General features: G+C 44.2%; 1 protein-coding gene across 2 annotated transcripts in view; it reads left to right on the top strand.

Moving 5' to 3' along the window:
• The first annotated feature begins 16594 nt into the window (after nt 1–16594).
• LOC133250602 (zinc finger protein 709-like) overlaps nt 16595–24819 on the top strand; it is a 44337-nt gene continuing 36112 nt past the window's right edge. For both annotated transcript variants that reach the window (XM_061422021.1, XM_061422020.1), the window contains exons 1-3: nt 16595–17416; nt 24099–24225; nt 24563–24623. In XM_061422021.1, the coding sequence (XP_061278005.1) occupies nt 17231–17416; nt 24099–24225; nt 24563–24623 (374 nt within the window). In that variant the 5' untranslated portion in view covers nt 16595–17230. The remainder of the gene's footprint in view (nt 17417–24098; nt 24226–24562; nt 24624–24819) is intronic.

The raw sequence follows: 24819 nt of genomic DNA, 5'->3' as shown, positions 1-24819 counted from the left end.
TTAAATTTAAAAAATTAGGACTCAGATTGTGTTACAGAAGATACAGCAGTCTCAAGTATGGTGTTGGGGCTCTAAAATCTGAGAAATGTATGTTTTCTTTGCATTTTGCTTTTAAATCATGTACAGGTGAGCTATCTGTGAATACTAAAATGGAAGCGGAAAAGGGATAGATTATAGAAAATCTTTCTATTTTCAGACAGGACCTCTCCAACTCTAGATTTTTTTTTATCACATATTTTGTATTATCTCATAGTCTTTTCAACAAATACCAGTCAGAAGGAAAGACAAATCATACTTTATGTAACAGTATACACTGCTATCCTTGTCAAACATAAAATGTATTCCAAGTATTTAATAGAATGGAAAATTTTAAAAGGCTTCCATTTGCAACACAAACAAAATGTATCTTTCTCACCGAAAAGGGTACAATATGTATAATGGGTTATGACTATCCAGGAACTACCACACAGGGCTACTAGGAAAATCCCATCAAATATCAAACTGCCAAGACTGTCCTGGTGATCCAGTGGCTAAGACTTGGTGCTCTCAGTGCAGAGGCCCCTGATTCTATCCTTGGTCAGGGAATTAGATCCCACGTGGCACAACTGACAGTTTGCATTCTGCAACAAAAATACTGCCCCCGCCCCCCCCCCCCACAAAAAAAGATCAAAGATCCCAAGTGCCACAGCCAAATAAACAGAAATAAATATTTAAATAAAATACCAAACTGTCATTTTTTCAATGGCCCATAAACAGAGAATGAATAGAACATCATAAACATTTAAATCTAATTGCATACTACAAATACAGTTAAATGCACCCCTGGATCCAAAAGGCTTCAAATGGGAAAAGAAAAAACTCATTATCTGATTAAAGGAAAAAATCACTACCTTTGAAACTTATGAGAGTCCCTTTGGACTGCATGGAGATCTATCCTAAAGGAAACCAGTCAATCCTAAAGGAAATCAACCCTGAATATTCATTGGAAGAACTGATACTGAAGCTGAAACTCTAATACTTTGGCCACCTGATGCAAAGAACTGACTCACTGGAAAAAACCCTGATGCTGGGAAAGATTGAAAGCAGGACAAGGGGACAACAGAAGATGAGATGGTTGGATGGCATCACCAATGCAATGGATATGAGTTTCAGTAAATTCTGGGAGCTGGTGATGGACAGTGAAGCCTGGCATGCTGCAGTCCATGGGATTGCAAGGAGTCAGACATGACTGAGCAACTGAACTGAACTGAACTGAAACCTTATGTTTCAACACTAGTGTGTTGAAGGGCTTCCCAGGTGGCAGCAGTAAAGAATCCACCTGCCAATGCAGAAGCTGAAAGAGACATGAGTTCAACTCCTGGGTAGGGAAGATCTCCTGGAGTAGGAAATGGCAACCCACTCCTGTATTCTTGCCTGGGATACCCCATGGACAGAAGAGCCTGGCAGGCTCCAGTCCATGGGGTCACAGAGAGTCAGATACAACTGAGCAACTGAGTGCACAGACACACACAGAGACACACACACACACACACACACACTAGTGTTGAATGACAACTTAGAGCATTAGCTCATATTAGTATTCATTTCCAAAATTAGTAGAATTCCAGCATTCAAGGTTACACTTGAAGAAAGATCTTTAGTAAGCACTACATAATTGTAAACTTTTAAAACAGCTCTTTCATGTTGAAAGTTTTCTGGAATGTTAGGCATGGATTAGAAATGCTCTAGGCATCCCAATATTCATAGCAGCACGATATATACCAGCAAGAAATGGAAACAACCTACATGTTCATAGACAGATAAATGGACAAAAATTGGTGCTTTCAAACCATGGTGCTGGAGAAGACTCTTTGCGAGTCCCTTGGACATCAAGGAGATCAGTTCAGTTCAATTCAATTATTCAGTCATGTCTGGCTCTTTGCAATCCCATGGACTCCAGCATGCCAGGCTTCCCTGTTCATCACCAACTCCCGGAGCTTGCTCAAATTCCTGTCCATCGAGTCCTTGATACCATCCAACCATCTCATCCTCTGTCGTCCCCTTCTCCTACCTTCAATCTTCCCCAGCATCAGGGTCTTTTCCAATGAGTCACTTCCCATCAGGTGGCCAAAGTACTGGAGTTTCACCTTCAGCAACAGTCCTTCCAATGAATATTCAGGACTGATTTCCTTTAGGATAGACTGGTTTGATCTCCTGGCAGTCCAAGGGATGCTCAAGAGTCTTCTCCAACACCACAGTTCAAAAGCATCAATTCTCCAGCACTCAGGTTTCTTTTTGGTACAACTCTCACATCCATACATGACCGCTGGAAAAACCATAGCTTTGACTAGATGGACCCTTGTTGGCAAAGTAATGTCTCTGCTTTTGAATATGCTGTCTAGGTTGGTCGTAGCTTTTCTTCCAAGGAGCGTCTGTTAATTTCATGGCTGGAATCACCATCTGCAGTGATTTTGGAGCCCAAGAAAATAAAGTCTGTCACTGTTTCTATTGTTTCCCCATCTATTTGCCACAAAGTGATGAGACCAGATGCCATTATCTTAGTTTTCTGAATGTTGAGTTTTAAGCCAGCTTTTTCACTCTCCTTTCACTTTCAACAAGAGGCTCTTTAGTTCCTCTTCACTTTCTACCATAAGGGTGGTGTCATCTGCATATCTGAGGTTATTGATCATTCTCCCGGCAATTTTGACTCCTGTTTGTGCTTCATCCAGCCTGGCATTTCTCATGATGTACCCTGCATGTAAGTTAAGTAAGCAGGGTGACAATAAACAGCCTTGATGTACTTGTTTCCCAATTTGGAGTCTGTTGTTGTTGACCATGTTTTGTCAGAACTCTCCACTATAACCTGTTGGTCTTGGGTGGCCCTACATGGCATGGCTCATAGTTTCACTGAGTTAGACAAGACTGTGATCCATGTGATCAGTTTGGTTAGTTTTCTGTGATTGTGGTTTTCATTCTGTCTGCCCTCTGATGGATAAGGATAAGAGGCTTGTGGGAGCATCCTAATGGGAGACTGACTAATGGGGGAATCTGGGTTTTGCTCTGATGGGTGGCTCCATGCTCAGTAGGACTTTCCTGGTGGCTCAGACTGTAAAGCGTTCTGCCTACAATGCAGGAGACCCGGGTTCAATCCCTGGGTCAGGCAGATCCTCTGGAGAAGGAAATGGCAACCCACTCCAGTACTCTTGCCTGGAAAATCCCATGGACGGAGGAGCGTAGTTGGCTACAGTCCATGGGGTTGCAAAGAGTCGGACATGACTGAGTCACTTCACTTTCTTTTCATGCTCATTAATTCTTTAATCCAATTACCTGTTGATGGGCGGGGCTGTCTTCCCTCCCTGTTGTTTGGCCTGAGGCCATACTATGATAGGGGTAATGGCAGTAATGGCAAACTCCTTCAAAAGGACTTATGCCCACACTGTTGTATTCAGTGCCCCTGACCCTGTGGCAGACCACTGTCAACCCACGCACCCACTGGAGACCCTAGACACTCACAGGCTAGTCTGACTCAGTCTCTTGTGGGGACACTGCCCCTTTCTCCTGGGTCCTGGTGTGCACAAGGTTTTGCTTGTGCCCGCCAAGAGTCTGTTTCCCCAGTCCTATGGAAGTTCTGTAATCAAATCCCACTGGCCTCCAAAGTCAAATTCCCTGCGGTTCTCTGTCCCCTTGCTGGATCCCCAGATTGAAAAATCTGTTGTGGTTCCTAGAACTTTCTTAACAGTGTTCTGCAGTTTGTGGGTCGTCTGCTCGGTAGCTCTATAGTGGAGCTAATGGTGACCTCTTCCAAGAGGGCTTATGCACATACCACATGTCCCAGGTCTGCTGCAGCCAGAGCCCTTGTCCCTGTGGCAGGCCACTAGTGACCGATGCCTCCACAGGAGACACTCAAAACACTCAAAAGGAGGTCCAGCTCAGTCTCTGTGGGGTCTCTTGAGTCCTGGTGCACACAAGGTTTTGTTTGAGCCCTCTGAGAGTCTCTGGTGGGTACGGGGTTTGATTCCAAATGCAAATTCCCCCCTCCGACCATCTTGTTGGGGCTTCTCCTTTGCCCTTGGAGGTGGGGTGTCTTTTTTTGGTGGGATCCAACATTCTCCTGTCAATGGTTGTTCAACACCAAGTTGCAGTTTTGGAGTTCTCACAGGAGAAAATGAGCACACATCCTTCTACTCTGCCATAACGTATAACAAAGAGATCAGTCTATTCTAAAGGAAATCAACCCTGACTATTCACTGGAAGGACTGATGTTGAAGCTGAAGCTCCAATACTTTGGCCACCTGATGCAAAGAACCGACTCACTGGAAGAGACCGTGATGCTAGGAAAGACTGAGGGCAGGAGGAGAAGGGGGTGACAGAGGACAAAATGGTTGGATGGCATTACCAATTCAATGGACATGAGTTTGAGCAAACTCTGGGAGAGAATGAAGAGCAGGGAAGGCTGGAATTCCACAGTACATGGGGTCACAAAGAATTGGATACAACTGAGTGACTGAACATCAACAATTACAGATAAGAGGATGTCTGGGGGACTTCCCTGGCCATTCAGTGGTTAAGATTTGGCCTTCCATTGCAGGGGATCTGGCTTTGATCCCTGGCTAGGGAGCTAAGGTCCCAGTAATACTGTAACAAATGAAATAAAGACTTTAGAAATTGTCCACAGACTCATAAACATAAAGAGGCTGGCTTCGTTTTCATCTTTGGTCCTTGAAAGTTCTGAGCTTTCCACCCATCCGTACACCATCCCCTTAGATACTCATTAGGTATCTTAAGCTTAAGAATCTCAGAGCATATGGCTTGGGCAACAGGCCGGAAATACACAGTGGTTACATTATATCAGCTGGGTAATTTCATAGGGAGTGGAAGCATTTGATTCTTCTTTCATGGGCCATTACCCAATTTTTTGACCTTTTATGGTCAGTCTTGGAAGTGTCATGGTGCTGGTGAGTGTGTCATTCAGATGCTAATATATTATAATAAGCATAAAATGAGGCTCAAATTTCACTAGAAGCCAAATCTTCTACCACCTTGGACCTACTTGGTTCTATTCATGGCTATGCAATTCTTTAAAGATTGTGCCCCTCCCCCCGCCCTCCTGTTTCAATCTGATATTTCACATTGTATTGTACAACTGAAATTTGCTAAGAGAGTGGATCTGTGACCGAGTCCAAGCTCACTCTGTTCGCTGCATGACAGACAAATTAAGCAAGAGACAAGGTGTTGAGGCAAGGAATATGATTTTATTCGGAAAACTGGCAGACTGAGAAGATGTCAGACTGTCAGTGTCCCCATTCAATGTCCATTACACAATCTTGTGGGAAATAGGGTGGTGATCATTCTAACTGCTTCTCACTTGGATCTTCTGGGAGTGTCTACCATCACTGCCAGGATTCCAAATGTTGAGATTTGTCTTCCTTGTTCTTCTTTGGAAAGTGTCTACTTGATACCTGTAGACTTAGAAATATTGACAACCTAAATTTCAAATTAAGGTATGTAGGACTTTTCTCGGAGAAGGCAATGGCACCCCACTCCAGTACTCTTGCCTGGAAAATCCCATGGACGGAGGAGCCTGGTAGGCTGCAGTCCATGGGGTCGCTAAGAGTCGGACACAACTGAGCGACTTCACTTTGACTTTTCACTTTCATGCATTGGAGAAGGAAATGGCAACCCACTCCAGTGTTTTTGCCTGGAGAATCCCAGGGACAGGGGAGCCTGGTGGGCTGCGGTCTCTGGGGTCGCACAGAGTCGGACACGACTGAAGTGACTTAGCAGCAGCAGGACTTTTCTATGTATGGGAAGATGCAACAGTTTGGGCTCACTGAAAAAATTTCCTTGATCTGGAGGCCTGTGTCCCATATCCCGAATTTCCTCATTGCTCACCAACTTGTGTTGAAGGGCTGCAATCACTGATGACTGATATGGCAGCATTTCTCAGATCCTCTGCTCTTGGTCAGGAATTTGACCAATATTTGGGAGACATTTCATAATCAAATTTTATTCCATGACCCTGGGAGGTTCATCCCAGGTCGGTTGAAAATGTTTGATGTGCCACTCCAGGTGTTAAAAATTTTGGATTAGATTCCCATCAATAATTAAAGATTCTCTGGATCGTGGGCCTAACTATGATCCAGGAGACATTTTTCTCTTGTTGCCTCTTCCCGTACCTAGAGTCATACTATTGCAATTATTTTGTATTTCCTCAAGATGTTTACCCATGTAAGTTTTTTGTTGGAGACCTGGCTATGTACTAGGTACTGTTAAGAGACTTATGTCTTACATAATGCTGTAAGTCTTATGAGGACTTCCCAGGTAGCCCAGTGGCTAAGATTTCAAGCTCTCAATGCAGAGGGGCCTGGGTTCAATCCCTGGTTGGAGAAATAGATCCCAGAAGCCACAATTAAAAGATCCTGCATGCTGCAACTAAGACCCAGAGCAGCAAAATAAACGTTTTTTTTTTTTTTTAAATAGAGAGACAACAATCTTAGAAATTAACCAAGATATAAGTAATGTAGCTAGTAACATCGAAAAAGACATACGGCAACAAGGAGACACAAAGCACAATTTGAAAATAAACATTAAATGAAAACAATGATTAGTATAACTAGTTGTAATTCAGTTGCAATAACTAGGCAGCCAAAGGGGCCATAAATGATTTAATAAGCTACCTACAGTTACACTGTACCAGCTGTGCACATCCAGATATGCATAGCTTAATCTTTGAGACAAGCATATGTTACTGGTACAATCAACCAGGTAGACATAAATAAGTACATCTTTCAATTCTTCTTAAAAAGGTTTAATTTACTACATTTCTAAATCATAATTAGGTTAAGGGGAAGATTTTCCTTACCCCTGGGTAACAGATATAAGCCAGTAATTTTTTTAGATAGAAGCCATAAAAATTATAAAATTATTTCCCAGTTCACTTAGCCCTATATAATTAATCCTTTTCATTTAACAGCTTATGAAGCCATCAGGTTTACCATTAGAATTCTTTGATTACTTACCTAGTTTAACAGTATGGTGTGGAAATCAGAAACTTGTATTTATCCAAAGGTCCTTTTTATAAATCTTCCTGAAGAGGAGACATTTTTGAAAAGTCATCAGAGTGAAACCATAGTTATCTATAATGACAAAAGACTTAAAAAGGCACGTTTAAATCTGATTACAAAGAAAACTGACAAGGTAACTTTCTTACTGCTGTGACATACAATACTTTCAGATAATAACTAGAATTATGACTGATATTTTGCACTCATCTCACACGCTAGTAAAGTAATGCTCAAAATTCTCTAAGCCAGGCTTCAGCAATACGTGAACCGTGAACTTCCAGATGTTCAAGCTGGTTTTAGAAAAGGCAGAGGAATCAGAGATCAAATTGCCAACATCTGCTGGATCATGGAAAAAGCAAGAGAGTTCCAGAAAAACATCTATTTCTGCTTTATTGATTATGCCAAAGCCTTTGACTGTGTGGATCACAATAAACTGTGGAAAATTCTGAAACAGATGGGACTACCAGACCACCTGATCTGTCTCTTGAGAAATATGTATGCAGGTCAGGAAGCAAGAGTTAGAACTGGACATGGAACAACAGACTGCTTCCAAATAGGAAAAAGAGTACGTCAAGGCTGTATATTGTCACCCTGCTTATTTAACTTATATGCAGAGTACATCATGAGAAATGCTGGACTGGAAGAAACACAAGCTGGAATCAAGATTGCTGGGAGAAATATCAATAACCTCAGATATGCAGATGACACTACCCTTATGGCAGAAAGTGAAGAGGAACTAAAAAGCCTCTTGATGAAGGTGAAAGAGGAGAGTGAAAAAGTTGGCTTAAAGATCAACATTCAGAAAATGAACATCATGGCATCTGGTCCCACCACTTCATGGGAAATAGATGGGGAAACAGTGGAAACAGTGTCAGACTTTATTTTGGGGGGCTCCAAAATCACTACAGATGGTGACTGCAGCCATGAAATTAAAAGACACTTACTCCTTGGAAGAAAAATTATGACCAACCTAGATAGCATATTGAAAAGCAAAGACATTACTTTGCCAACAAAGGTCCATCTAGTCAAGGCTATGGTTTTTCCAGTGGTCATGTATGGATGTGAGAGTTGGACTTTGAAGAAGGCTGAGCACCGAAGAATTGATGCTTTTGAACTGTGGTGTTGGAGAAGACTCTTGAGAGGCCCTTGGACTGCAAGGAGATCCAACCAGTCCATTCTGAAGGAGATCAGCCCTGGGATTTCTTTGGAAGGAATGATGCTAAAGCTGAAACTCCAGTACTTTGGCCACCTCATGTGAAGAGCTGACTCATTGGAAAAGACTCTGATGCTGGGAGGGATTGGGGGCAAGAGGAGAAGGGGATGACAGAGGATGAGATGGCTGGATGGCATCACTGACTCGATGGACGTGAGTCTGAGTCAACTCCGGGAGTTGGTGATGGACAGGGAGGCCTGGCCTGCTGCGATTCATGGGGTCGAAAAGAATCAGACATGACTGAGCGACTGAACTGAACTGATAATACTTCCCATGTAATTTAACATACCAAATGAAACTTTTAGTTTAGTATCTCTGTCTGAGTTGTTTCAAGGGCCCTTTGAAGTATCCCAAAGTTAGCCAGAGGTCAAAGAAACTTCATTATAATTTGATTTCAAAAATTCAAAAGTGTTTTAAGACACAATAGGATCACAGGTCTCCATAAAAGAATTTATTCACTTAGCCAAAGTAAGAATAAGATTTCAAAGGCAGGGCTTCCCTGCTGGTCCAGTGGTTAAGAATCTGCCTTGCAATACGTGGGACACGAGTTCCAACCCTGATCCAGGAAGATACCACTTGCCACAGAGGAACTAAGCCCATGCACCACAACTACTGAGCCCATGAGCCACAACTACTGAAGCCTGCATACCTAGAACCAGTGCTCTGCGACAAAACAAGTCACACCAGTGAGAAGCCTACACACCGCAACGAAAAGTAGCCCCTCCTTGCCACAACTAGAAGTTTGAGTGCAGCAACAAAGACCCAGCACAGCCAAAAATAAATAAATCATTTTAAAACAGTTTCAAAGGCAAATACACAAAATTAAAAGGTAAAGAAATTTAAAATCTGTTACCAAAGGCAGTTCAACATACTTAGAAGGCTTGTCTTTAAAAGAGAAAAGCCAAATTAAGGTTTTGCTGGCTTCCTTTTAAAAATTCATTTTACTCAGTTAAACCTATTTAAACTTACTCAATTCTGGCTGATTGTGTACAAAACTATTTGGGTGTATTTTCCACAAATTTTTCCTCACTAATTTTAGTACAATTTTAAGTTTCAAGTTGTTCAATATCCGGAGAGACTCCAAAACATTTTTTTTTTTTTTCAAAACATAATTATTTCTAAACGTTCACCCAAAGTTCTTATCTCATTTGCACTTTACAACTTTCATTTTAAAATGAAGGCAGAGGTAAGGATTCAGGAGAAGATTAGTTAGGACATTTGCATCTCAAACATCCTTCCTAGGATGGCTGTTTCCTCTTTAATACTTATAAGCCTCTTAGAACAATAGGGGAAGTTTTGGTAGTGGTAAAAGGAATGGGGGCTTTGGATTATTTTTTTTTTTTGGAGCCACACTTCTGGTCTTATAAAGTCCCCAAAACTTGGGGACTTCCCTGATGGTGCAGCTGCTCACCAAAGCTAGAGAAACCCCATGCACAAGCAACTAAGATTCAGCACCGTGAAAAATAATAGAGTTGGAAGTTTTGGTAATTTCTTCTCTTTTCTTAGGCCTTTTGTTAAGGTGGTCCTCAGCTGGTGTGTACGTTGCCTGGAAGCTGTGTCTTTAGGTAAAGGTGTATATGAGGCTGGATTGCCTTGTTTTAGGGGAGTAAAAGGAAACCCTAGTGTCAAAATGGTAAAGAATCACCTGCAAAAGCAGAAGACTCAAGTTTGATCCCTGGGTTGAGAAAATCCCCTGGAGAAGAAAATGGCAACCCACTTCAATATTCTTGCCTGGGAAATCCTATAGACAGAGGATCCTGGCGGGCTACAGTCCATGGGGTCAGAGTCAGACACGACTTAGTGACTGAGCATATATTAGCTGTGGCTTTGTCATGTATGGCCATCATTACATTGATGTTTCCAGTGCACACTTTCGGGGGTTTTTATCATAGATGAATGTTGAAAATGTTTTTAATAGTTTTTAGTTATTTTGGCTATGCTGGGTCTTTGTTGCTACACTTGGCTTTCTTTAGTTGCTGAAGTGGGGGCTACTCTAGTTGCCATGCATGGACTTCTCATTCGGTGGGTTTTCTTGTTAAGGGGTCTAAAGCGCAGGCTCAGTATTTTTGGCACATGGGCTTATTAGTTGTTCTGTGGGATGTAGGATCTTCCCAGATCAAGGATGAAACCAGTGTCCCCTATATTGCAAGGTTGACTCTTAACCACTGGACCAGCAGGGAACCCAGATGCTGAAATTTTTCTAAATCTTGTCCTACATCTTTTTCTAAATCATCCTTTTTCTAAATCAGTCCTACATCTATTGATATGTTGTGGTTTTTATTCTTCAATTTGTTAATCAGAGAACTTCGAACCCATGTCCTCACCTTATCAGTTACAGGAATTGTCTATTTACACACCACAGCAAGAGCTTCTTCATCACAAAAGAATGATCCATTATAGGTCACATAGGAAAAAATGTACGGATCTCCTACAATAAATCAACTGCTTCAATATTCATCCAATGAGAGGCTGTCATCACCCTCAACTCTTGAGTTTAAATTTCTTGAGTATAAAGTCTCCAGAGGGGAGTTGTTAGGGGAAGCTGGCCAGGCTCCATAGTAACCATTTCCACCAGTTGTTTTATGACAGGAGGTCCTGGTAAGGAACATGGATCTAATAAGCCACCACCAGCCGGAAGAGTTCGCAAAAGGTTAAAAAGACACCACATGTCTGAACACCTCCCAGAATCCTCACTGGCATCCATCTTTGCTGAAGGAGGTGAGCACAGCCAGGAAGGACACTTGACTTAGAATGAATGGCAACTAACCCATCACTAGAAAAGCCAAGACTGCGAACCATGCGGCAGAGCAGTTCTCCTGGGTTTTCTTACCCTACTACTCTCCGCCCCTGGCGACATTTCCAAATAAAATCTCTTGCTTTGTCAGCACATGTGTCTCCTCAGACAATTCATGTCCCAGTGTCAGATAAGAGCCCAGTTTCAGGCTCTGGAAGGGGTCCCCCTTCCTGCAACAGACAGACAGATGAGATGGGTGACCAGGACCTTCCCGCAGCATGCGTTAAAGCTGTGGCACGCGGGTCTCCCCGGCGGCGGCGGGGCTGGATTGTGGGAGGCGGGGGTGGGGGTCGGGGTGGGCGGTGGGGAGGGGTGGGCAGTCCGGCGTCCCAGGCGTCAAGGGACCGCCGTTGTGTGTGTGGCGGTGGGACCCTGCGCTTGTTTTCCTGGTGGCCCGTTCGCATCTCGGTATTTCTGGTCACTGTCCCGGGGCCCTCGCCCTGCGTGGTTGCAGCCCCTCCCCGTCGCTGCTGGCCTTCCCTCCGCCCCACAACCCCGCACCCCCCACCCGGTCCTAGACGGGTGGCTGCCCGCGCCGCTTCCCATGTCTGGGACCGAACCTGCCTCGTCTCAAGTGGGTGGCCTCCTGGGAGGAGTAGTGCGTGAGAGCCGTGGGGCGCGGTACGCGGCGGGAGAGCGTTCTCCCAGGCCGGCTGTGGTTCTGGGTGTTACCGGTGGCGGGCGTGAGCCCCGCCAGGATGGCCCCGCGGGAGCCCGGGAGGCCATTCGGCGTCCTGGGTGCCGCGGGACCGCCCCTGTGCTGGAGGCCTCCGGCCATGAGATCCCGCGGCATGCCCCGGCGGCCGACTTGCTTTCGGGTCTTTTCGAACGGCCCTGGGGACCCTCGCGATGGCGCGAGGCCACCCCACCTCCACGGCCGGTTCTTTGCTGCTGCCACGTCTTCGCAACGTCGGCCAACGTGGCCGCACCCCATCGGTGCCCCTCTCTGTCCGTCCGTCAGCCTCGTCCGTCCTGTCTATTGATCCCCGGGCCGAGCCCTGGTGCGTCTTGCTCCCCTGGCCCGCCGCGGTCCCGCTCCTTTGCCCGTCGCCTCAGTCAGTCTGCCGACGTCCTTCCGTGGTGGATGAGGAGGAGCGCCGGTGCCCACGCCGCGCCCCGCCCGGGTGTGCTCGCCAGAGCGCGGATCCGGTCCCCGGCTGGCGGCCGTGCCCGCGCCGCCCGGCCCTTGGGCGGGAGGATGCGAGGGAGCTTCGGTCGTTCCGGAGGCCCCTGGTCACTTTCCCAGGCCTCGCTCCCGGCCCCTCCTGGAAGGCCGATCTGCCACGGGAGGCACCCTATCATTCTTCCACGCCGCCGCGGCGCTCTGTGTCTCTTGTGGACCGAGCGTGGGCGGGAGACCGTCCTCGCCTGGGGCGGAGCAGGTCGGCCAGAGTCCCCTGGTGATCGCCTTCGCCCTTCCTCGCCTCCTTGGGTTCCGCTGCCGCTCGTCGCCCCTGCGCCCCGCGCCCGGCTCCCTGTGCTCGCTTTCTGGGGCTTCCGTGGTAGCTGGGGCTTCCCTCGTGGCTCAGCTGGTAAAGAATCCGCCTGCAATGCAGGAGACCCCGGTTCAATTCCTGGGTTGGGAAGATCCGCTGGAGAAGGGATAGACTAAGCACTCCAGTATTCTAATCTGGAGAATTCCATGGACTGTATAGTCCATGGGGTCGCAGATTCAGACATGACTGAGCGGCTTTCACAAGTACCAATGCAGGAGAGGCAAGAGATGTAGGTGAGTTGGATCCCTGAGTCAGGAAGATCCCCTGGAGTAGAAAATGACAACCTACTTCGGTATTCTTGCCTAGAAAATTCCACAGACAGAGGTGCCTGGTGGGCTAAAGTCCACAGGGTCTCAAAGAGTGGGATATCACAGAGCCTCTGAGCAAAATTAATAACAAAAGCAATGAAAAAGAAAAGAAGCAGACCTAGCATAGAGTCTGAATAGGCTCTTCCTTGAGACACGATGTCGCTTACAGGTGGTGCAGAGCCCTGCACCATGGTCACAGGATAAAAATCTCTGGAACTGACCAGGCCCAATAGCAACTGTTGCCATAAGCCTCTGGATAGAAACTGGCCAGTTCCCTGACCTCATATAATGTAAAATACTCATCCTACTATACACCCTATAGCATCCTAACCAATCACCTAATGCCACCATTCCAGCAGGAATTTTCTCTGTCTTGAGCCTATAAAAATTGGCCAAAAGCCTTCAAAAGCCTTTGGCTCCCCCTTGAATCAAGTCGGCCCGCTGTTCTATTTTTTTTTTTAATAGTTTAATGTATTTTAATAGCAAACTTACAGGCCTGCTGTTCTAATAGCGTCTCCCACTGTAAGAAACTTTATTCTTCTGTCGTTCTGTCTCGTCTGGAAATTCTTTTCTAACCCATGCACAGACCAGGACACGTGGATCAACTTGTTTGCAGGACAGAGGTAGGGTCGGGGATGTGCAGAGCAAACTTGTAATTACCAAGGCATAAGGGAGGAGGGATAAATTGGGACACTGGGATGGAAGTGCACATGCTACTATCTATAGAATAGATGACTGATGGGGTCCTGCTTTGTAGACCAAGGAACTCTATTCTGTACTCTGTAATGCCTATATGGGAGAAAAATCTAAGAAGAGCTGATATATGTATATGCATGACTGATTCACTATGCTGGACAACTGAAGCTAGCATAGCATTGTGGATCGTTATATTCCAATAAAAATTATAAATTAACAAATAAAATTTCTTCCAGTGTCAAATGTACACCTGAGCATTTAATGTACATTCCTCACATCCTGTGGCTTGACTGAGACTTGTCCTCGCACGCCCTTAAGCTGACTGATTGACTTCCTACCAGGGCCATGAGTTCCGGGATTCTTTACCTTAAGTATCCATTGAATGGGAACAGGGCAGAGATGGGTGGAAGGCTAGCGCTGTCGAAGACCAAAGATGAAAATGGAGCCAGTCCCTTTATTACAGATGGTGAGTTCACCATAAGTTCCGCGTTTCTTAACAAGAAGCACAGTTCCATGCCTGGCCACACAGTTTTACACCAAGCCTTTGCCCCTAGAGGACCCAAGAGGCTCAAGTTCCAGGCAGGACTGACCTGAATCATCCTCCTATCTATACTTGCGCCATCTTGAAACATAATCAGGAATGCCACTGCAGGAGAACCTGGAGAAGACAGTGGAGGCAGTCCCAGACCAGACCAGGAAAAGGTTCTCTTAGAAAGCAAACATGCTTGGGGTTGGGGGGTGGGGGTGGGGGGTTGGGGGGGGGGTGGGGGGAACAAGTCCCAGCTCACCTTCTTCAGTCAGTCCCGCGGGGCGGAGCATTAGGATCTGTCCAACCAGGAGGCCACTATGGCAGGTGGGCGGGGCGATGCCAAGATTGAACCTTAACTTCCTTACTTTCTTGAACTGCGGAAAAGGTTGCGCATGTTTCCTCTGTGGTTCGCTTTCCTGGTAACTTTCAAGTCTCTTGTTTGGCCCTGTGACCTGCACTGGTCTTTGGCTTCCTTTAGGCGGGATTCGGACAAACCAAGCAACCTGGACATGGTGAGTGTGCTGATCCGGCTGCGGCCACAGCAGAGGCACTCTTTGGGACTGGCTGAACCGACTATGTTTGGTCGACCATGTCTGAACCGTCGTCTCCTGGTCACCGCCAGAGTCTGTTCTCTGAGGCTCTGTGGTGCTGATCGGCAGCACCTGGGCGTCCTGAAAGGCAACTCTTGTCTAACACTGGGGAATGAATTGTGCCCAAACAGAGACCATTAGGGTAAGGGAACCCAGGAGAACTGCTCTGCCACATGGCCCGGATTTTATGGTGATGGGATTACTTTCCGGGTTGCTTTGGCCAGTCACTCTGACTCAGGGTTCTTCCTGGTGGCGTACACATTGGTCAGTCAAGATGGATGTCAGTGAGAAGGATTCTGGGCGGTGGTAGGACACGTGGAATCTCCTTTTCCAAATGTTTGGGATGTGAAATCTCCTTTTCCAAATGTTTGGGACTTGGAATCTCAAAGACCTTTTCCACCCTAGATGGGCTTTATGTAGGGCTGGCAATAAATTCTTAAATTTCTAGAGCACTTTTCTCTTTGCCAAAGTCAGTTTCACCTCTCAAATTATCTATCAACCATTTATACAGCATGTTTGTATGGGGGAGGGGAGGAGGGTTACACTAACTGTTGGTTCAGTGCTTAAGACTCCACTGAACTTCCACTGCAGGGGGCATAGTTGGAATCCTGGTCTGGGAACTAATATTCCCCTATGCTGTGAGGTGCAGCCAAAACTTTTTTTTTTTTTTTTAATGGAGGAGCTGGGCTTTCTCGATTCCTTGGCTAGAACAAGTGTATTTCTTTATAGACACCATTTAGGCATTGTGTGTAATGGACTCTGTGAGTGCTCCCTTGGTGCCATATTTATTTACTGATTTTCACAATTTTCACAATCTATTGTAAATGATAGAATGCAGACAATATTCCACACTCCGTTTTTGACACCAGTTTTTCTCTTATACCCAGATGAGAACTACCAAAAATAAAATAAAATAAAATAAGCAAAGAAACACACACCTTTTTCTTTTCTGAATATAGATTCAAAAAAATCTCAACAAATACTAGCAACTGCGAACCAGCATTATGAAAAAAAGTATTATAAAGCATGATCAAGACTGACTTATTTCTTGGGATGAAAGGTTGGGCTAGCATCTCAAAGTCTTTAATGAAATGAATGAGATCAACAGGTTAGAAATCAAAAGTAGCAAGGCCTTCTGAACAGACTCTTTAGGAGGTCTGAGTCCCTCCTAAAGACTCTGAAGACAAACACAAGTCACAGAAGATACTCAAGAACTACCGGGAACCCACAAGTATTAGCAAAACCCACCCACGCAGGATGGCAACTAGAAACTGGCCAGTGGACCTTTCCACTTGCCTTCCTGGCCTCCTGGCTATGTAGATTTCAGTACCCCACCCCTTTGTGCCTGAGTGACAAGCTGCAGGAGGATGGCTGCTCAGTGGAGCCATTTCTGCGGCTGCCCTGGGATGTATCCCTGCCAGGCACTTCTGGTTCTTTAACAGTTTTCCCAGGCCTGGATTGCTTCTGCTGTCCTCTGCAACTCCTCCTACACTGAGCTATCTGAGATGCTCTTCCCAGATTATAATCCTCAAATCTGTCTTGAATAAGTTATTCCAATTATTTCTTAGATTGAGTGATTAATTTTTGAAACCGTCTGTGTACCAACAAAATATTGTAATGTCAACAGTTAAAATATATGTAAGGTAACTGTATTCCTATTTCCCATAATAGAATAAAAACAAGAAATGATACTGTCAATTGGAATATACCTGGAGAGTATTACAGGCCACCCCGCCAGTAGAAGGCACCCATTAATTAATCATTTTTATGCTTTTAATATATTTGGAGATACATACAACAATCTCCACAGTCAAGTTATGCCTGGGAAATCCCATGGACAGGGAAGCCTGGTGAACTACAGGCCATAGGGTCACAAAAGTTTCATATACGACTTAGTGACCAAACTACGACATATATAAATATGTGACTGACTCACCTGCTATTCTACTGAGGCTCGCACACCATTGTAGATCAGCTACACTGGAATAAAATTAACAAATTAATAACTTAGTCAATAAAATTTCATTCTGCATAAAACGTACACCCGAGAAGTTAATGAAGACACCTCACAGGCTGTGGTTTGACTGAGGTTCGTGCTGGCACCCAGGTAAGGCTGAGTGATTCAGGCCTCCAACCAGAGCCAAGGGATTCTTGAGCTTCAGGACCTAATGAGTGGGGCTGGGGCAGGGATAGGTGGAAAGCTCAGCCCTCCTTAGGACCAAAGATGAAAATGGAGGCGACCCCTGTATTAGAGACGGTGAGTTCACATTTCAGTGTCTGACTTTCTTAAGAAGCACAGTTCCATGCCTGGCCACACAATTTTACACCAAGCCCTTGACCCCGGGAGGACCTATGACCCGTTTGTTCCAGGCAGGACTGGCCAGGGCCACCATCTTATCTGTACTTGCTCCATCTTGAAACGGAATCGGGTATCCTAGACCCCAAAACAATTCTTTATCCAAGCACAAGCAACGGGCCAACGGAGGTCCAATCCCACCTCCCACAGGTTGTCACTCAGGAGGAAGAGGCGGGACACTGGAATCTGTCCAGCCAGGAGGCCGATGCGGCAGGTGGGCGGGGCAATTCTGCGCCAATGCCGGGACTTCCTTTCTCCCCCTGCGGAGAAAGACCGGTGTCTTTCCGGTTTCACCCTTTTGGTCCCTCTTACGTTCAGAAGCCCTGCGATCTGCGCAAGTCTTTGGAGCTCTAGGGAGGGATTCAAAGTAACTTCCAAGCAACTTGAAATGGTGAGTCCGCTGACTGGGTTACCGACAGCTAGGTGGGACTGGTCGCTACCGTCCGAACCCGGCCACGGTTTGATCCGGCACCTCGGGGTCACCGCCGGAGTCTGTGGATACGCTGGGTCTGGGGTGCCACTCGGATCTCAGTCCCCGCCGGCTTGCAGCGGGGGGATGGATGGCCCGGCAGCCGGGACCTGGGCGTTTGGTCCCGGCACTGTGCGCCGGAACTTCGGCCCTGGAGGCTCTATCGGCGGCTCTTCGCGCGCAGCCCCTCTTCTTCCCAAGATTGTGTTACCACGTGCATGGTCTACAGGGGACAATCGCAACTCGTTCTCCAGGGTCAGGTCGTAGGATTAGATGTTGTCTGAGGGCTACCCACTCCAGTGTTCTTGCCTGGAGAATCCCAGGGACAGGGGAGCCTGGTGGGCTGCCGTCTATGGGGTCGCACAGAGTCGGACACGACTGAAGCGACTTAGCGGCAGCAGCAGAGGGCTCCCAGGCTGCCTTTTTACTCTGCAGGCACCCGGTGTCCTCTGATTTTTCCAAAGATTTGGGAAGCGGGATCTCAAAGACCTTAATACCAGTTAGTAGCTCTTTGTTGTTTTTTAGTTTCTCAATCGTGTCCGATGCTTTGGGACCCCATGGACTACTGTTGCCCGCCCTGGCTCCTCTCTCCGTGGAGTTTTCCAGGCAAGAATATTGGACGGGGTTGCTATCCAGGGGATGTTTTACCGCCAGTGATGGAACCTGCGTCTTCTGCGTTGGCCGGCGGTATTTTTGCCAATGAGCCATCAGGGAAGCCCTTTTTATGATTGGCAGTAATCATTAAACTTCCAGGTCGTTCCCCTCATTCCCAAAATTCCGATTGAAATGGTCAACTATTCGTCTCTGTGGTGCATTTCAAACAAACGCAATATTTTAACTTTTTATCCTATTTGCTCAGTCTTGGATGGCATTTTTCCGGGGTGCGGGGGAGACATCCGTAGGTATTTTACCTTAGCGGAAAGCCGAGAGTAACCGCCAGTAAATTCGTTGTCTAATAGCCATTTTTCGCCCAATTTTTTTAAACTGGGAACAGATACTCCATAGGAAATCCTTTCATGAAGATTTTCCTTTCTTTTTTGAAACTTTTATTGATGAACTACCCTTTGAGTCCCCTTCAGAAGATCTACTCATTTATTTGTTTATTTTTTATATACTGTAAGATATATTTAATTAATGGAGCTTAACGAACTGTATACAATATTTCCGAAGACTTAAGATGGGAATGTCTTTGGGAAATAGTCCATTCTTACATTCCATTTGTTTCACTTTGTTTCATTCCCTGAGTGAGTATGGTGAAATCATGGGGGCGGGGGGCACTCTAGTTTTGGTCCATTTCCAAGGCATTCCAGGATTTACAGTTGCAGACAAAAAGTATTCAAGTAGGATTACTTGTGTTGAAAATAATGATTGACATATATTTTTATGAAAGGAAGTTATTTGTGGTTTTCTGGGTGAAGTAGTAGACATGGCTTGTACATGGTGAATTGGTCAAACAAGATTTGTGTGTTTAACGTTTTAGTGGTGGTGTAGAGTACCTGTAGTGGGGAGCAGAGCCTGGGTTCATTGTCTTCAGCCTAAGGGCCCGGCTAAGGCCCCTTGGAGGAGAAGGAAATGGCAACCCACTCCAGTATTCTTGCCTAGAGAATCCTGTGGACAGAGGAGCCTGGTGGGCTGATGTCCATAGAGTTGCACAGAGTTGGCCACAACTGAAGCGACTTAGCATCCATGCATGCATTGGAAAAAGAAATGACAACCCGCTCCAGTGTTCTTGCCTGGAGACTCCCAGGGACACAGGAGCCTGGTGGGCTGCCGTCTATGGGGTCGCACAGAGTTGGACACGACTGAAGTGATGTAGCATCAGCAAGGCCCCTTGTAGCCTGCAAGGGGAAGTACTTGAAGGCCTTCGTATACTCAGAATCATACAGTTTCTAGCTTTTTCAGATTGGCTCCTTTCAGGTTGCAATAAAGTTTTTTTTTGTTTTGTTTTGTTTTGTTTTTGCAATACAGTTTTAATACATGTTTCCTTCATGTGTTTTCATAGTTTGATATTAACACTTCATTCCTTTTCATTAGTGAACAGTATTTGATTGTATGAATGTACCACTGATTATTTGACTCTTGCAGGATTTGTTGCTTATCTGTTAACTTCTGCTCCTTGGGCCCCATACAACTATTTGTGTATGAATTTTGTGTGAATACAAGAGTTGTACTCATTTCAGCAAATAACAAGGAGTGGTATTGCTGGGTCTTAAGTACTTAGTATATGTTGTTTTCAAAGAATGCTGCTGTCTTCCTTGATACTGCTGCTACTGCTAAGTCACTTCAGTCGTGTCCGACTCTGTGCGACCCCATAGATGGCAGCCCACCAGGCTCCCCCGTCCCTGGGATTCTCCAGGCAAGAACACTGGAGTGGGTTGCCATTTCCTTCTCCAATGCATGAAAGTAAAAAGTGAAAGGGAAGTCGCTCAGTCGTATCCGACCCTCAGCAACCCCATGGACTGCAGCCTTCCAGGCTCCTCCATCCATGAAATTTTCCAGGCAAGAGTACTGGAGTGGGGTGCCATTGCCTTCTCCAGTCTTACTTAATAGGGGTATCAAATTCCATTTTCCTCAGCAGTAAATCCCCTTGCCAATTCAGGAGCCTCCAGTTGGATCCCTGCTCTGGGAAGATTCCATGGAGAAGGAAATGGCAAAACACTCTAGTATTCTTGCCTGGAGCACCCCTATGGAGCCTGGAATAGTACAGTCTTTGGGGGTTACAGAGCATGGGACTCACAGTCTCCACCTAGCGACTGAACAGCAACAACAGTGAATGAAATGATCTTCACATCTAATTGGTATTCTGAGTATTTTTCTTGATAGTCATGACTGTGTAGTGACAGTTTATTGTTTTATTTGCAGTTTCCAATTGACATTTGATGTTCAGCTTGTTTTCATATTTCCTATTTCCCTTCTGTATATGCTTTTTGGTCAACTGTTGAGATCATTTGCCCATTGTTAATTGGATTATTTTATCTTCTTACTGTTGAGTTTTCATAGTTGTGAGGTTATTTTGAATACTAGTCATTTATCACATGTGTGGTGCTGTGCTTAGTTGCTCGGTCGTGTCTGACTCTTTGTGACCCTATGGACTGCAGCCCACCAGGCTCCTCTGTCCATGCAGATTCTCCAGGCAAGAATACTGAAATGAGTAGCTATCCCGTCTCCAGGGAATCTTCCCGACCCAGGAATCGAACCAGGGTCTCCTGCATTGCAGGCAGACTCTTTACCAGCTGAGCTACCATGAAGCCCTATTTATCACATAAGTGATTTGCAAATATTTTCTCCTATCCTGTGACTTGGCTTATCATTCTCTTAACACTCTTTTTCTCAGAGGAGGCATTTTCTATTAATGAAGTGAAATTATACTTATTTTCTTTCATAGGCTTTGTGTTTGTTGTTTGAAAATTATTCATCAAAGCCAAGACAACTTAATTTCAATTTCTTTCTGTGAAATTTTGCAGGAGGTTATTATTTGTGTACTGTACACTTAGATCTGTAATGGTTTTGAGGGTTTTTCTGGTAAAATATGTAAGTCCTGTGTCAACATTCATTTTATTCATTTTGTGTGTTTGTGAATATCTATTAATTCTTGCTCTATTTGTTAAAACAAGTTTATTTTCATTTGAATTGCCTTTCCTTTTCTTTGTCCAATTTCAATGTGGCTCTCTAGGAAGATACTGACTTTCTTCCAATATTAGGATAAGTCTTACCCTGTTGTTTTTGAAGTTTCAAATTTTTATTTTCCAGATTATTATTATTCTCATCATTTTTATGTTGACTGCTCTGGATCTTTGCTGCAGCTTGCTGACTTTTGTTCTGTATTTTTCTGTAGTTCAGGCACATGAACCTGTCTTGTTATTGAGCAGGGGCTCTAAAGCACGCAGGCTTGGTTGCCCCAGGATGTGCAGGACTTTAATTCCTAGAGCAGCATTCTTACCTGCATCCCTTGCATTGCAAGGCAGATTCTTAAACACTAGGCTACCAGGGAAGACTCTGAATATGTCCCCTTAACCAAGAGTTATCTGTTGTTGGAGTATCTTTCAAATGTTTCACAGACACAGTTATGTGCCACAGAATGACTATTTGAATTTATGTACAGAATTCAGGAACATGCTCTTTCTTAGGAAGTAGAAGTTGCCTCTATTTCTTGTTTGTGATGATAAACGGATGCCTGATTTTACTAAGTCTTTTAAATTTTCATTTTCCCTGTGTGTCTTCCTTATACTAGTCACTTCTATCTTCTCTTTTAGTCATAATGACTACATGTTTATCAACTTGTAGCTGAACAACAACAAGAATGCCACTTTTAGTCCCCCTGCATAATTTATATTCTTTCCAATGAATTTTTTCTTTTGTTTTTGAATTTTTTCTTAAAGATTTATTTATGGCTATCCTGGGTCTTCCTTGCTGCACGCAGGCTTTCTCTAGTTTCAGTAAGAGAGAGCCAGTCTCTAGTTGCGGTGAGCAGTTGTCTATTGATGCCCATAGCATCAATTCTATGGGCAAGAGCTTCAGTAGTAGCAGTATGCTGGCTCAGTAGTTCTGGCTCTAAGGCTCTGGAGATCGGAGTCACTACTTGTGACCCATTGACTTAGTTGCCACTTTGTCTGTGGGCTGTTCCTAAAGCAGGGATCAAACTCGTGTCCACTGCATTGGCAGGTGGATTCTCAACCGCTGACCACCAGCAAATACCCATTTCTAATGAATTTTCAAAGGTATCTTTCAAACTTGTTATATTAATGACTAATTCCATCAACTTTTTTCTCAAAATGGCTTTGTATTCTTAATTTTTCCTAATTTTGCTTGCTAACAAAATTCTAGCAATTTTTTAAAATATGAAATCATTTAATATTTCAGTCAACTTGGTTCTTGCTTTAGTTTATGTTTTGTCCCAGAAGGAAGTGCAATCTGATTCTAGTCTTTTCCTATACATAAAAGTGTGCCTCTGGCTTTTTACATTATTTTCTCTTTGCTTTTGCTTTTTTCTTTATGTTGAATATAACATGCATTGGTCTCCGTTTTAGTTGTTTTCATTTTTTGTTCACTGAGCTTCTGGATCTACAGATGTTGTCTGTCATTAACGTTAGGAAAACGTCAGTGCTTGTGATTTCTGTCTCTCTTTTTCTTTAGTGATTTTCATTAGCTGTACCTGAAATATTCCATTAAAAAATTTCATGCTAGGTTCATGAATATTTTGTTCTGTGTTTTTGGTATTTTTAATCTTTGTGTTAGACTCTAGTGAAACAGGTGTTTTGGGGTACAGGCCTTTAGAGCAAAATATTTGAGGAATATTTTTTAAATGCCTTTCTTTTCTTTTTCCCAGATTAGGGCTCCAGCTTGACTTTTCAGGTTGTGCTCTTATGGTTCTTTATTTCATGTTTTTTCATTCTCTTCTTGTGAGATGGAGAATCACAACATTTAAATTCACAGACCATAGACTAGATTTATGCCTAGCAGTGGTTATAGTGGTTGCTGACGAAACACTTGTTCTTGAAATTGCAGGATGGAAGCTTTATGTTCTTTTGGAGGAAGCCAATGATGATACCCTCATATTTTATGATCACAGGAAAATTTATCCTCAAAGTATTATGGACGTTGATGTAGCTGTAGCTCTTAACCTGTGCTTAAAGGCAGTAAGGCCCAGGGTATACTGTTAGTGTGTGATGAGAAAGAGTGTTTCTGGTGTGTAATTGCACTGTGTGTTTAAAATTTGGCTGGAAGTGCCCAGAGGCACTTGAGTAGAGTGAATTTTGTGGTCTAACATATTGTTAGTGATTCTTCATCTCTAAGGTCTAAGGTTGAAGTCCCTTGCTATCTACATCAAGTTTTATTATGTAGAGAGAAGAGAAAAGCAGATTCTGTGATTATTATCAGCCAACTTAAAGGTAGTGTTTCTTCAGAAGAATATTTATATTCAGGCAGCTGCAGGTGATTTTTTTCTAAAAACCTGGAGGACGTTGGGTCAGTGTGGACACCTGGACTTTGTTCAAAGTCTAAGTTATACTGGTCACCTGGCCTCTGATGTTAGGTCATATGACTAGAAAAGGCTTTCCAGTTTTTTACTGGGTTTTTATTCATTGAAAAACTATGCAGTGTTGATCATCTGCCCCATGTGGTACTGTAAATTGTAGATCATAAGGAAGAAGATGGAAGAATTTTTTCACAGGAAATCAGTGTTTCTAATATTGTATTTGTTTCATTTGTAAAGGATTTCTGTCATTACCCTCCATTCTCTGGCTTGGCCATGATTGTGATATAAGCAATACTGTGACCACAGAAATGATGTATAAATAATTTCATTTCTTCATGATGCTATTCCATTATTGAGGAAGTGTGGAGTGTAGGTGTCTCATGATGAAATCATAGAATAACAGAATCATATGTAAGCTGCATAGCATTTATAAATGGAGTAGGAGGGCATGGCAGCTCACTCCAGTGTTCTTGCCTGGAGAATCCCCAAGGACACAGGAGCCTTGTGGATTGCAGTCCATGGGGTCGCAAAGAGTTGGACACGACTGAGTGACTAAGCACATACACACACATAGATGTCTAGCATTTCAGTCTCATGTATCTCACTGTGTGCATATTTTGGGTGTTTTAGGACTCATTGGTCTTTGAGGATGTGGCTGTGAATTTTACCCAGGATGAGTGGGTTTTACTGGATTCCTCACAGAAGAAACTCTACAGAGATGTGATGTTGGAAAACATCAGGAATCTGGCATCAGTAGGTAAGAATGACAAAAGTCCTACAGAACAAGTGTTATCTGTCTGTAGTGTTCAAAGATTTGGAATATGGAAAGAGAATGCATTGGTAAAGAAACTATGAGGGGAAAAAAGGGCAAGTCTCCTGCAGTCCAAAAGTTAGGACTTGACTCTTTCACCACTCTGGCCTGGGTTCAATCCCTGGCTCAGGAAGTAATATCCCACAAGCTACACAACATGGTGGGGGAGAAAAAGAAAGAAACAGAAACTGGGCAGAGTCAGAGTTCATCATGGACCTGAAATCCAATGAATTTTTCTTTAATTTCTAATACTTTGGGACATTTTTCTGTTTCTGCATTTCAGCGGCAAAACAACAAGATCATGACACTGAAGATTTGGAGAAAAACCCTGGGAAAAAATTAAGGTAAGCCATATCCACGATACAAAGCATGTCTCATGTGTGAATTTAGGTCTGTTATGAAGATTTTAAAGGAACCAAAGAAAAGAAATAGCCGCATTTTGAAATTTAATTATTCTTGAAAATGTCTCCCAGAAATATTTTCTTAAATGTAGAAGAAATGTTCCATTTTCCAATGTAATTTGTGTGCAGTTTATATTCA

Source organism: Bos javanicus, chromosome 7, assembly GCF_032452875.1.
Source record: "Bos javanicus breed banteng chromosome 7, ARS-OSU_banteng_1.0, whole genome shotgun sequence".
Classification (NCBI taxonomy): domain Eukaryota; kingdom Metazoa; phylum Chordata; class Mammalia; order Artiodactyla; family Bovidae; genus Bos; species Bos javanicus.
This window is presented reverse-complemented; position numbering and strand designations above follow the sequence as displayed.